The 14,172-nt window shown below is 37.4% G+C and overlaps 1 protein-coding gene across 14 annotated transcripts in view; it reads left to right on the top strand.

Moving 5' to 3' along the window:
- The window catches only part of TRIP12 (thyroid hormone receptor interactor 12), a 140,980-nt gene that overhangs the window by 95,336 nt on the left and 31,472 nt on the right, over positions 1 to 14,172 (top strand). For 6 of the 14 annotated variants that reach the window (XM_036071502.2, XM_036071505.2, XM_036071513.2 and 3 more), the window contains 8 exons: positions 1,665 to 1,733; positions 1,824 to 1,989; positions 5,008 to 5,125; positions 5,246 to 5,405; positions 7,205 to 7,358; positions 8,463 to 8,691; positions 8,999 to 9,117; positions 11,417 to 11,624. In XM_036071502.2, the coding sequence (XP_035927395.1) occupies positions 1,665 to 1,733; positions 1,824 to 1,989; positions 5,008 to 5,125; positions 5,246 to 5,405; positions 7,205 to 7,358; positions 8,463 to 8,691; positions 8,999 to 9,117; positions 11,417 to 11,624 (1,223 nt within the window). The remainder of the gene's footprint in view (positions 1 to 1,664; positions 1,734 to 1,823; positions 1,990 to 5,007; positions 5,126 to 5,245; positions 5,406 to 7,204; positions 7,359 to 8,462; positions 8,692 to 8,998; positions 9,118 to 11,416; positions 11,625 to 14,172) is intronic. The other 8 variants (XM_036071516.2, XM_036071515.2, XM_036071506.2 and 5 more) reach the window with 3 other exon arrangements.

Raw genomic sequence — 14,172 nt, 5'->3', positions numbered from 1 at the left:
CTTTTAATATAAATTAATGTCTTAAAATGTTATTGCTAAAAATTTTTAGAAATCGGACTCTTGAAGATTTTATTTTGAGAGAGAGAGAGTGCACAAGCGAGTGGGGGGAGGGATAGAGGCAGAGGGAGAGAGAGAGAATCTCAGGTGGACTCCAAGCTGAGCACGGAGCCCGGTGCAGGGCTCCATCTCATGACCCTGAGATTGTGACCAGAGCTGAAATCAAGAGTTGGGTGCTTAACCATCTGAGCCACCCAGGCATCCCTAGAAATTGGACTCCCCTCCCAAGTCACCTTTGCAAAGTGTGTTTAAAATCTTCTTCGGAAAATTTGGTACAGAGAATACGTTATATAGAGATTTACGTAAGAGAGCTATAAAAAAGATTGAATCACTCTGAAATGTTTTGCTTCTAAGATGATCAAGATACAAGTTGTGCCATTCATTGTTTGCTTATTTAAAAAAAATTTTTTTTTAATATTTATTTGATAGAGACAAAGTGAGAGAAGGAACACAAGCAGGGGGAGTGGGAGAGGGAGAAGCAGGCTTCCCGCTGAGCAGGGAGCCCGATGCGAGGCTGGATCCCAGATCCCCAGGATCATGACCCGAGCCAAAGGCAGATGCTTAACTGATTGAGCCACCCAGGCGCCCGTTTGCTTATTTAATTTTAAAAACTTAGTGGACTGAGGGGTGCCTGGGTGGCTCAGTCGGTTAAGTGTCTGCCTTTTGGCTTGGGTCATGATCTCAGGGTCCTGTGTTGGGCTCCCTGCTCAGTGGAGTCTGCTTCTGCCTCTCCCTCTGCTCTTCCCTCCTCTTGTGTGCACGTGCACTCTTTCAAATAAAAAAACTTGGTAGGCTGAGATAACCTGTGCTTATCGGGGTTAGAAATACATTCTCTGTTTTGCACGTCTACTGTGATTTCAGTACCTTATTTTGGAAAAAAACATGAGAATCAGCAAAGTTAAATTGTTGGGCATGTTGTTATTTGTAGCACCCTTTCTAGACTTAAGTACTGATAGTGAAGGTATAGGGCTTTTATGATACCAGAATTATTCTCAATTTTGTATAAGCCAGTCTGGTTTTTATATCAGAAACCCATTTATCAATTAGGAAAAAAAGAACACTATGAAAAGACTTATTAAGCCGTTAAATTGTTCTTTCCATTTTTATAAGGATATTTCATATGTTTTCTCAACGAGGCCACTGTAATAGTATTTCTCCATTGTTTTCATAGTGAATTTAGCAAATTGGCACCTAGTTTCTCACATCATCAGTAAACCTCTGGTTCACACACATATATACTGAACTGTTTCCAACTTTTTAGTGTATGCATGTTTTAAAAATGGGAATGCTTTTTTAGAATGATGTTTATTTTAATTTGTGGTTAAGTATTGAAATTACAGAAGCATAAAAGTTGTTTCTTTTCTGTATATTTACTCTTATTTATTGGGGTCTTAACAGAGGAGAGAAGTTCTCTCAGTATGATTTTGTTTGCTTTGAAATCATGATGGTTACTGATTGTACCTTGCTTAGGCTCATTGGATATTTTCAAGGCTCACATGTAACTGAGCCGGCCTTGAGCAGTTTGGGGTTAGGAAGAAAATTAGGTAGTGATGTAAGACAGTGATATATTTTATATTAATAAACTTTATTCCTTCTATAAAAAATAGGACAAAAAGTCAGTCGAAAGCACTTGCCTTTGTTTTGCACGTCTAGTGGACAACTTCCAACATGAGGAGGTAAACATTTAATCTTTGGTGGTATTTTCATGAAATTGTTAAATTGTTGAATCACGATATAACAGTATCTTTTCTCTTCTGTTTGTGAAGAATTTACTCCAGCAGGTTGCCTCTAAAGATCTGCTTACAAATGTTCAACAGCTATTGGTAGTGACTCCACCCATTTTAAGTTCTGGGATGTTCATTATGGTGGTTCGCATGTTTTCTCTGATGTGTTCCAACTGTCCAACTTTAGCTGTCCAACTTATGAAGCAAAGTAAGTGCTACTTGTTATCCTACTTCGGGCAAGAGAAGTGGGTTTTTCAGAAGTGTTTATTAATAAATAAAATCAACATAGGCAAGTAGAGGAGCTTGCTAATAGCATAGACGGTGGAGAGTAAGGAAGAAAACTGTTGATGTATAATAAATTTGTGTGGGGACAGCATGGTAGTGCTTTCTGTGTACAATTCATAACGTCTCTAGTATATTAAAATTTTATCCTTGGTGGTTCTAGGGCTAAAAATGCAAGATCATTGCCTTCTCTCCAATAGCAGTTATGTAGTGATGCTTCATTAGGAGAATTCTGAGTTCTGTGTTACCAGTAGCGGCCTGCCTTCTGCTTCTCGGTAGTCCGTTCTGCCCGTTCTAGAATTTTTCCAGCAGTTTATCTGATTTCACAGTGCTTTTCATCCCTCAGAAGTTTGAAACTTATTTGCGCAGATGAATTTCTCTCATCTTTGCTGCCTTTGTATTTCCTAAGCCCTTCTCAACCTTCCCATCCATGCAGTTTTACGGCACTGCTGTACTGCTGTTGCAGTTCTCTCATAAACCGTAGATTTTGCAGGGTAATGTCAGAAGACAGTGGGCTTCATAAAACACCTGTATGTTAGGATTATTGCAGCTAGAGTGTTGATCACATTTATATGGGAATGCATATAGGAACGCATGGGTAATTTTGTATTTTTAATTCTTTCTCTGGGGATATCACCGTGGGGGCGTTAGTGATGGTATTCAGTGACAAAAAAGCCTCTGGTATCACTGTCTCAGAATAAAATATTTCATATAATGTTACATTCTTTATATTTAGTCACGTTTCTTGTGAATTAGAACATTGGCCCAACATTTTGCAGGAAAGTAGTGTTGTTGAGATGTTTTATTGAAAAGATACCTCTTAAAGCACTGAATCACTCCTAAACTTGGTATTCCAGAGAAAATTGCACAGCTTATGTCATGAACAAAGTAAGAAGTTGGGGAGAGGTTTAACTTTGTGTCTTGAGTAGTCGCAGTGCATGTTGCTTATTAAAATCCCTAGGAGCCCTGGGGCGCCTGGGTGGCTCAGTCGTTAAGCGTCTGCCTTTGGCTCGGATCGTGATCTCGGGGTCCTGGGATCGAGCCCCACATCGGGCTCCCTGCTCGGCGGGAAGCCTGCTTCTCCCTCTCCCACTCCCCCTGCTTGTGTTCCCTCTCTCGCTGTGCCTCTCTCTGTCAAATAAATAAAATCTTAAAAAAAAAAATAAATAAATAAAATAAAATAAAATAAAATAAAATCCCTAGGAGCCCTTTGAATTTTGCCATGCCGACCATCTCCCGAAGGTTGAGTACAGATTTTTTCTTGTTACCGCCTGGCACAGCATTTCTCTAAAAGAGTCTGGGAAATTGTTCACTGACTTTTGTTTTGCTTTATTATTTTGGATTTTTTTCCTTTTTTTCCTTATGATGACTATTTTCACCTTTGCTTACTCCATGAAGTTTGCCATACATTTGTCACTTGGAGGCCACTAGACTTAGATTTTCTTTGTTCAGCAGTAACACAAAGGAAACATGTTGTCACCCTCTGATCTCTTTAAAAAAAAAAAAAAACTTAAAAGAATCCTTATAATGTAACATTGCCATGTATTCACGTTTCTTAAGAAAGTTGGCAAAACTGTACTTTTTCAAGAAATTTAAAATATTTTTAATTACTGTCAGTGAAATTTATGTGGGGCAGTAAATTAACTATCCACATTTTTGCCCAAATCAGTAGTTAATACTTGATAACAGAACTTAATGATTATTATCAAAACACTTCAACAAAATGTTTATATTTTGCAAATGTATAGTATTTGCAGGAACCCAGCCACAACAAAGACCCAGCCCCATCTGTACTTTTAGTTATTTGAATGACTAAACCTGTGGATAATGGGAACTTCCTCATGTCACAGTGTTCTTGCATCAGGCTGGTTTTCATACAAATTCCTCTATAAACTGATGTCTTCTGGCATTAGAAACTTAGGGTAGAGAATATGTTAATGACCTTTGTATTAAGTTGGCATGCTTGTGTTTAAGGTAATTACTTCCTGACCACAGTATGGTAATTTTCAGATGCTTGTAATTTCTACATTTTATTGTGTTGACCACCCATTTTCAGTATATTTAAATTAAAGACAAATATATTTGAATCGGGGATTAAAATGTATGTTGACTTAAATCTCAGGAAACAAACTGACGGTTACTGGAGTGGTGGGGGGTGGGAGGGATGGGGTGGCTGGGTGATAGACATCGGGGAGGGTATGTACTATGGTGAACGCTGTGAATTGTGTAAGACTGTTGAATCACAGACCTGTACCTCTGAAACAAATAATACGTTATATGTTAAAAAAAAAAATAGTAGGAAGTAAAAATGAAGGGGGTGGAAATCGGAGGGAAAGATGAACCATGAGAGACTATGGGCTCTGAGAAACAAACTGAGGGTTCTAGAGGGGAGGGGGGTGGGGGGATGGGTTAGCCTGGTGATGGGTATTAAAGAGGGCACGTTCTGCATGGAGCACTGGGTGTTATACGCAAACAATGAATCATGGATCACTACATCAAAAACTAATGATGTAATGTATGGTGATTAACATAACATAATAAAATTTTTTTAAAAATGCAAAAAAAAAGTATGTTGACTGCACTTTTGAACAAAGCACTGTGTTTTTCAAACACAAATAAAACCAAAAACAAAATAAAAAAATTCCTGAATACTGTGGCATGGATTTTTGTTTAAATGTCCAACTAGGACTCAGACTGAAGCCTAAAGAAATTCTTAAAATTTTCATAAATTTCTTTTTAGGTTTTCATTAGAGCTCATTTGGCTTTTTAATTCCTATAGTATATTGCTTTATAAGAAAATAAATTTTTTTTACTTTTTATTCATGTATAGTTGATTGTAAGAAAATACTTGTGATTGTTTTTCCCCCCATAGGAATGATTGTCTTTTAAATTAGGTACTATAACTAGTTTCATGGGCTTGTGGTTTCTGTTATTGGTTCTACAGACATTGCAGAGACACTTCACTTTCTCCTGTGCGGTGCCGCTAATGGAAGCTGTCAAGAACAGATTGATCTTGTTCCACGAAGTCCTCAAGAACTATATGAACTGACATCTCTGATTTGGTAAAGATTGGGCTAATAATAACAACAGTGGCTTATTCGCGGGTATTTTACTTTCGAGCTCTTTCATTTACTAATAGTTCAGGAAGCTACTTAATGAAATAATTGCACCTTTGTTTTCAGCGAACTTATGCCATGTTTACCAAAAGAAGGCATTTTTGCAGTTGATACCATGCTGAAGAAGGGAAATGCGCAGAACACAGATGGCGCGATATGGCAGTGGCGTGACGACCGAGGCCTTTGGCATCCCTATAACAGGATTGACAGCCGGATCATTGAGGTAGTAGTTTCATCGTACCGTTTAAATATGTCTATTTTGGCGGAGAGTGGGTGTAGGGATGGAGTGGGGAGGTGGATATGTGTACTTAAATGTGCTCAATTTTGAATTAACTCAAGATTCTCTCATTTTGTCTCCTGAGAACAAGGTCCTCATTTCTGTTCAGGTCAGAAAACATGATGTTCTAGTCCTGCTTCTGCTGCTAACTACCCGATTGACTTGGAGCAAGTAATTTAAGTTCTTTGTTCCATAGTTTCCTCATTTCTAAAAGGAAACATTGGAGGAGTCAGGCTATATGTTTTCAAAGTCCCTTCTGTTTCCTACCCAGAAGATGCCTCCCATAAGCAAAGACTTACATACAAATAGCTGTTTCTCAGCACACTTTTAAGAACAAAAACATGGGAACAATTTTAGTATCGAAGTCTAGGTGAAATGGTTAAGTAAGTTTTGATACCAGCTAGCCTCATATGTAGTCCAGATGTTAATGGGATAAATTTTAATGACATAAAGTGGGATATGAAAAACGAACACAATATTCAGAATTATATGACTCTTTGGGGCACTCAGCAAAATAAGAGAAAGAGCAATAGTAAAAAGGAAGGAGATGCACCAAAATATTTAGTGTTTTTCTGTGAAGGTTTTATGTGTGGTTGTATTGTTTTTGTTAACTTCCATATTAAGTATGCCTTGAAATATTTCAAGTCAGGAAAATTGCCTTGTATTAGGAAGTGCAGGTCACTGCATTATTTGGAATACCATGCATCATTTACTGATATTTTCAATATAGGAGATAGCTTTAAGTCTTACTATATTTTCCAATCTGTGATATTTGAATTTTTTTTAGAGCATCACACTTGAAGAGACATTCTTCTTTAAAGATGTCTTCTACCACTTAGTTTTTAAAAATGAATATTTGAAAAACAACTTTGAAACCATTGACTTACATTATAAAATCAGAAGTTCTTATAAAAGTATCCACGTTCCGAGCCAGCTTTTAAGAGGAAGTGAGGTGTGATGGGTCTAATGTGTGTTGTTCACCTTAGTGTGTAAGCAGGCCATGGTTTCTAACATTAAGCTGCCTTCTTTTTAGCATTGTCTTATTAATTGCATTTTCCCTGTTAGCTTACTCTCTAACACTTAAGGAGTCCTGTCTTTCATTTAATGTAGGAATTCCACAGACTGGACTGTTATATTCTAGCACATCTTTTGGCTATCTTATCTCAAGCAAATAGTGTTAATCAAAGTGTGTCATTTTATTTATGGACTGTGCATGCATGCACACCCTAGGGGTTACTCTCTTAGGTCCGGGTGTGTCATTTAAATGGAAAGTCCTTTTACCTAAGGATAATTTTGTAGGATCATTTTGATTAAACAAGATTTTGTGGGCTGCTAAAAATCCATGATGTAAATACTACTTTAACCTAAGAATTAGATACTATGATTTTATAGATAACAATTTATTTTTTCTATCAGCAATGTCTTAAAAGCCTTTTTAATACAAATGGTGTCTTCCTCATGTCAGTGATTCTACATAACTGGATCTTTCATCAGGAATTTATCTGTATTTATGTCTCCGGGGACTTTGTAGGGCCTGTCGTGTATAATTGTGTTTAATTAAAAATGATTTATTGAATGAATGGGTTTTGTCATGTCCACACTATTAAATTTTCCATACTCTTTTACTTCACCATGTGAAACCTGATGAAATAAATATGTAAGTTAGCATTTATGGAGGGTCCCACTGTGTCTTAAGTTAATAAATTTCTCCATGTTTATATTCAAGGTTTCTCTCTCTTTGCTCTCAGGCAGCCCATCAGGTCGGTGAGGATGAGATAAGCTTGTCCACTCTGGGACGAGTTTATACTATTGATTTTAATTCTATGCAGCAAATCAATGAGGACACGGGAACAGCACGTGCCATTCAGAGAAAACCTAACCCCTTAGCCAATACTAACACTAGTAAGTACTTTTTGAGTTAATAGTAGTACTGTATTGTCATGTGAGTAATATTTGTGATAAAAAGTAATTATTTCATTGAGTGTCTTCATGAAGCTTAAGAGACCATTGCATAGTAGTAATTAATTTGTTGTTGTTGTTTCTATCACGTTTTAATTGATGAATGAGCCAGCATTGCTGAAATGGTACCCTCCGCATTATTTGCCTGCTATGTGATTTGCAGTGTCCCGGACTCCAGCCAGAATTGGCCCGTGCAGTTTTTTATCTGATCCTATTATTCCTCTTACACCTTTAGGTCCACCCACATCTATCAGCCGAGTTCTTTGCGACCTTTTATGTTATATATTCCCATGAAAATTCTCTTTTTCACTAATGAAGAATAGATATTTTTTTTTTTTTTTGGTTCAGGTTTCTGACATTTGTCTCTGTCCTTGGGGATTCAGTCTGTTGCTTTGGCACCTCTAGTGTAGAGTGCAGGGGTCAGCAAACTTCTTCTGAGAAGGGCCAGATAGTAAATATTTTAAGCTTTATGGATTGTATAGTGCCCGTACTCCACACTGCTATTGTAGCTCCAAAACAGCCATATAAAAAATAAAAAGAATTGTATGTGGTCATGTTCCAGGCGCTGGCCCAGATTGGGCCTTTCAACTGTACTTTGCTAACCCCTGGTCTAGAACTTACTTCCTCATCAGTTTCCTTTTCCCTCTACCTTATTCCCTTGAAGAAAAGCAACAGATCATCTTATTTTTCCATAGCTTCTAGTCACATACCCACTGTCCATTTCTTGAGCTCTGTTTATTTCTTACCAGTCATTTAGCTGGCTAACACTGAAGTATCCTTGGTATTTTGTTGAACATATATTATTAAAGTAAAAGGTACAGTGTGCTGATACCTTGTTCTTTCTAGCCGGCTCAGTTTTGTCTTACTGGTGCCTTTGGTATCTTTATAGACCCCAGTTGATCACATTAGATAAGTTAATTTGTCATATAACCAGATTTTTTTCATAACATTTCAAATAATTACAGCAACTTGAATGCTTTGTTGTTTACTTTTATTTGTGAAGTCTGTAAGTTTAGGATTGTACTTTTTTTTTTTTTTTAATAACAGGTGGATATTCAGAGTTAAAGAAGGATGATGCTCGAGCACAGCTTATGAAAGAGGATCCGGAACTGGCTAAGTCTTTTATTAAGACATTATTTGGTGTTCTTTATGAAGTGTATAGTTCCTCAGCAGGACCTGCGGTCAGACATAAGTGCCTTAGAGCAATTCTTAGGATAATTTATTTTGCGGATGCTGAACTTCTGAAGGATGTCCTGAAAAATCATGCTGTTTCAAGGTGTGTTCATGAAAATAGTGAAAACATTTTAGAAATTCAAGTCTCTGCAAGTAATCTCAGCAATCTTTAAAGTAATAATACAGGAAAAGTGCATAAAACAGTTTATTTGTAATGTCTCGAGGCCTTTGTTGTCTCTTTATAGTCATACACACCTTTGAGAAAGACAAATGCAAAAGTTAAGCATTTAAGAAAATTTTCGGTTGTTTTCACAATTAAAATATTTTACTCTCAAAATTAAAGTAGTATGGCCAAAAATAATTCTCAAATTCAGACAGATGTTTTATATACGAATGCTTTCTTTTTTTAGTCACATTGCTTCCATGCTGTCAAGCCAAGACCTGAAGATAGTAGTTGGAGCACTTCAGATGGCAGAAATCTTAATGCAGAAGTTACCTGATATTTTTAGTGTTTACTTCAGAAGAGAAGGTAATGTCATTCACGATAATTAATTAATGGTTAATCTTTTAGTCTACATAGTATTTCAGTAGCCATATAGCTTTAATTTAGAACAAAAATTAAACTTTTATATAAGGAATTTTCATGCTTATAACTCACGTACATATAGAGTATGTCTTTCGTAAAATCTGTTAATATGGGTTGTGTGAGATTAACCGTCAGGTGATAAAAACTTAGTTGCATTTCAGTTATCTGAGTGTTTATGGGCCAGAAGCAAGCATTGACATTCCTTTTCATATAGATAATGTGCACCTGCCCATAAAGATGTCTTGAAAAAGTCAGAGTTCACTTTCTTTCCCAGTGAATCCCATTAGTAGATCAGAACACTTGTAAAAGGAATTATTACTTACTTCATTGGGTTTAGTCCCCTAATTTGAGGAATTTAAACATGGAAATCAGTCTAGGAGACACAGTACTTTTCCATTCTCTTTTTGAAGATCACAAAGATGAAACTGTATTGCTCATTCAGGTGTTTTATCCTTTTCAAACATGCCAAGATATTAAAGGAGTTCTTTCTCATCAACAAATCTCTTTATGGCTCTTTTGGTCTTTGAGGATACTTTGGTCTTGTGTGAGGGCACAGGAAATAATGGTATTTTATCCTCAAGTAATCCTTAGCTTCATCTTCCATCTTATCAACAATCCTAGTTCTTTCTGTATATGATCTATTTCCCCTTCTTTCATCGCCTTATGCTGGATCTGCCTCTCTTCACATCTCAAGAGTGCTGTAGTCATGCTAGTGTAAGAGTATTAAATCAAATGGGAAGAGGTTTTCACTATTTCTTACTAGTTCTATTTAAATAACAGGTTTTTTTTAACCCCAACACTACATATTTGTATGAAATAGAAGGCAAACTTTATAACTATGGTTAACAAATGGGGTGCATTTATGAATAGATAGATACTTCTGTGATCACATAAGTATTTGGTATGTGTTCTTTTTAGCCTTGGATTATTTTGTAATTTGCATTCTCTGTTTTGGTTTTGATGTTCTGTTTTAGTTGTTTGCCTTTAGTTCTGCCTTTCTGATCTATTTCACCTTTCTGATTTGGAAGTGTATCAGAATGTCTTTTTCGCAAAGTGATTTTTCTTTTTGCATTTATAGTATCACTATGCCATCAGATTGAATTTTCCAGCCCCCAAAATTTATATAGTATATACAGTATGAAGTTTATGGAGGAGTTTTGATTAGCTCTACTACTTTGCATCCGGCTAGGTATACTGTTCTTTCATGTTCCAGTTAAATGTCATTTATTCCTGAGGACCTTGCCTTCCTTCTAGAATCTGTTAGGTCCTAATTGCTGTGTGCTCTATCAGAACTTATTTTCTCTGTAAGGAGCAGTTTACTCTTTTGTTTGTAATTTCTTATAATTTTTTTTTTCTCCCCAGTAACTGCCCTGAGTCCATTTTTCTCATCCATGGCCATATTATTAGTACCTAACACACAGTCTGGCATGTGATTCTGCAGATAATATTTGTGGAATGTCAGTGCCTCAAGTTTGAGTTCATTCAAACATCTTTTGGGTTTTTTTGTGTGTTTTTGTGTTTGTTAGTTTGTTTTAAGAATTCTGATGGAAAGCTCTGGACTGTTTCCCAGAAAACAATGTGAATGTGTGAACATGGATTCATACATTTGGACACAGACCTCGGCATACAACTACCCCACACGCCCCACCAGCACCCCCCACCATGTACATTCTCCTGTAATTCTAGCCCAGATATGAACCCCTGCCTTGTAAGCTACTATTTAGCTCTCCTTATACACCTCCAAGGATGTGAAAAATCACCATCCTTGGATTGCTGGTGTTCTCTTTTGGCAGTGGTGTTACTGTGATCTTACTCACTGTAGCATTTGAAGTTAGCTAATAACTGGCGAGTCTTTCTCTCCTGGCTATCAAGCCACAGGTGCGCTATTGCGTTTTTGTAGTTCATTGTTTTTATAATGGTATTTCGAATTTCCAGTAGAACTTTACGTGTGACCCTGTTAAATTTCCTGTTGTCAGGTTTTGAATATCCGAAGACATTCAATATAAACCTCTTTCTTTAATGTTGAATTTGCCTCCTACCTTTCAGAATGGAGTCAAGTCGAAAACCCTGGCACCTAAGTCATCATGCTCCATCCCGCCCCTCCCCTCTCCTCCCCTCCCAAACCCCATTTGCCAGATACTTTTAATTCATTCCCTGTAAATCAGTGTTAGCGTTTAGAGATTCTGTAATCCTGGGGAGGTGGTCTTGGTTAAAACTGACTCTTAAATCTGTTACTATATAGGTGTAATGCATCAAGTAAAACACTTAGCAGAATCAGAGTCTTTGTTGACAAGTCCACCAAAGGCATGTACGAATGGGTCGGGATCCTTGGGGTCCACGACGTCAGTCAGCAGCGGAACAGCCACGGCCGCCACTAATGCTGCGGCTGACTTGGGGTCCCCCAGCTTGCAGCACAGCAGAGATGATTCTTTAGATCTGAGCCCTCAAGGGTAAGTCAGAGTTTTGTGCTGATTTTCATGCTCTTTGCCTTTACCTGTGTCCTGGTACCTGAGATTCACACAGGGAATAAAATGTAAAGTGGTCAAATATTAAGAGAGGACCCTTTGTTTTTTTCCCCATCTCTGTTTTGTTCGATGTTTAATGGGAATGGGAAGAGACTGACATTTATTGGAAAGCCACTGGATTGAGCCGTGTTTAGGAACCACAAGAGACACGAAGTATTTCCAGTGTCCTCTCAGGGAACTGAGGCTCAGTGAACTTTCTGAGTGAACTAATTGAGAAGTTAATGATGAGCACAGGGTCACACACTTATTTTACAGATGTAGGATTTGAACCCTCATTTCTAATTCCATAGTTCTGTGATTATTTACTGCACTGTTGCATACATACCAGCTTCAAGACATCCAGATCGTGACATAGTGAGAAATATTAAACACTAGAATTTTTGGAATGTACAGGAAAAAACCTCATTTCCCATTAATTCTTACTTGGCAAATGGGAACTTTGCTCTCAATAAAAGAAAGTGGGAGTTCTTAAATATGTCTGCTTCCACCTCCTTATCTGTTTTAATCCCTTTGTTGTACTGTGCTTCTGAGAACATTACCAAACCCTCATATTAGGTTTCATTTTGTTGTGTTGAAACAAATTACGCTCACTCAAGGTGTTTTTGTTTCTTTGACATTAGAAACTTAATACTGCTGTATGACTGGTGCATGATCAACAGATTCAGTTCTGAAATTCAAAGTGTACTTAGTTTAATACTCCTTTCTGCTCCTTTTAAGCTATAACATGATTTTGGTAAAACATACTATACTTACTAATAAGTGAGGTCCAAACATTTAATCCTGTAAACTACAAGGTGTCATTGTCCTAAGAATTGATCTCGCTCAGGGTCCCAGCTCCTTTTGGTGCCACCTGCTGGCAGTTGTCAATTCTAGCTTAAATATGAATTTTGGCAATTCTGGGACTTGGGCTACAGATTGGGACTTCTGACACAGTGGCTTTTATTTTAGGAAGGTGCTTAGTTTGGGTGGTACCTATATCATGGGCCCAGTCCAATGGGATTGAGCCTGGAGAATATAATGGGGACCCTTGACCTTCTCTCTTCTCAAGTTGGATTTGTTGGCCAGTTTTCCCTCACAGCCTTGCCTGCCTCTTTTTCCTTCCTCTCCAGCCCTAATCCTTCCCCTTGGCTGTTGTAGCAACTTAAGTTACTGCAGGGTTTCACTATCTAGCAGAGGCATGGTGCCCGAGACATCAGGTGCTTGGTGAAATGTGATGCAACTCAGACATGCAGTATTTCTGAGCCACTTAAAGGAATTAGACTTGATTTATAGTTTCTAACAGTTAGAAATTCTAAAAGATGAGGAAAGAAACTTTCAGAGATTTAAGTGGTTCCATTCCTTTCCAGTATGGTTTCAAATAAAAGTTCATATAAATTTGTGAAGGGGGAATTTTTCAGTCATGTTTGGAAAGTTCATTTGTCCATGGGACGCCTGGGTGACTTATTTGTTCAAGCGTCCAACTCTTGGTTTTGGCTCAGGTCATGTTCTCAGGGTCACGAGTTGGAACCCCATGTCAGGTTCCAGGCTCAGTGCAGAATCTGCTTGAATATTTTCTCTCTCTTCCTCTACCCTGCCCCTCCCCCCTACTTGCATTCTCTTTAAAGTAAATAAATGTTGAAAGAAAAAAGTTCACTTGTCTTAATTGTGAAGCATATTTAAACATAGTACTAAGTGTTTTTAATAGACATACCAGCTTTTGGAAGACTTTAAAAGTTGTTGAGTGTTTTTTTGGGGGGGGGGGGTTCTAATTTTATTTGGTTTGCAGACCAGTTGAAACAGAACTTTTTGTTTTTAAAGATTGATTTGTTTTAGAGCGTGCTAGCGTGGGGGGGATTGGAGCAGAGGGAGAGAGAAACTCAAGCCGACTCCATGCTGAGCGTGGAGCCCAACGCAGGGCTCAAGATCACGACCTAAGCCGAAACCCAAGAGTTGGACACTCAACTGACTGTGCCACCCAGGAAGGAGCCCGAACGTTTTTTCCATCTTTTCCATCTTAAGTAGTTTTGTTATTCTAAGAATCTGCTGATATTTCAAACTATTTCTACTGTTGTTAAGAATATTGAAAATAAGACACAAAGTCTATGTATGGTGTGTTTTAGGTATTGTAACTCAAAATAGGTTATTCATACTATGAGTTGATAGATTTGTTTATAGGTAATTTTGAGTTTAAAAAAAAAAATCACTAAACTATTTATAAATACATTCAGTTAGGATGTTATTGTAATTACATACCGTGAAAGTACTTTGGGTAGTATTGGGAAAGTATCTTGGTAACACTCGATGTCCTGTATATTTTACTTTTTGTCATTTAAGCTAGGGAAGAAATACGGTAATCAGATTTAACATTCTTTTTCTAGTTAGATAGCACAGTTCTTTTTAATATTGCTTCTTTGCATCAAAAATTTGTTGTATGTACTTTTCTGTATGTGTACAACATTTTATAATAAGAGTTTTAACACAGGATTAATCAGAT

Source organism: Halichoerus grypus, chromosome 4, assembly GCF_964656455.1.
Source record: "Halichoerus grypus chromosome 4, mHalGry1.hap1.1, whole genome shotgun sequence".
NCBI lineage: Eukaryota > Metazoa > Chordata > Mammalia > Carnivora > Phocidae > Halichoerus > Halichoerus grypus.
This window is presented reverse-complemented; position numbering and strand designations above follow the sequence as displayed.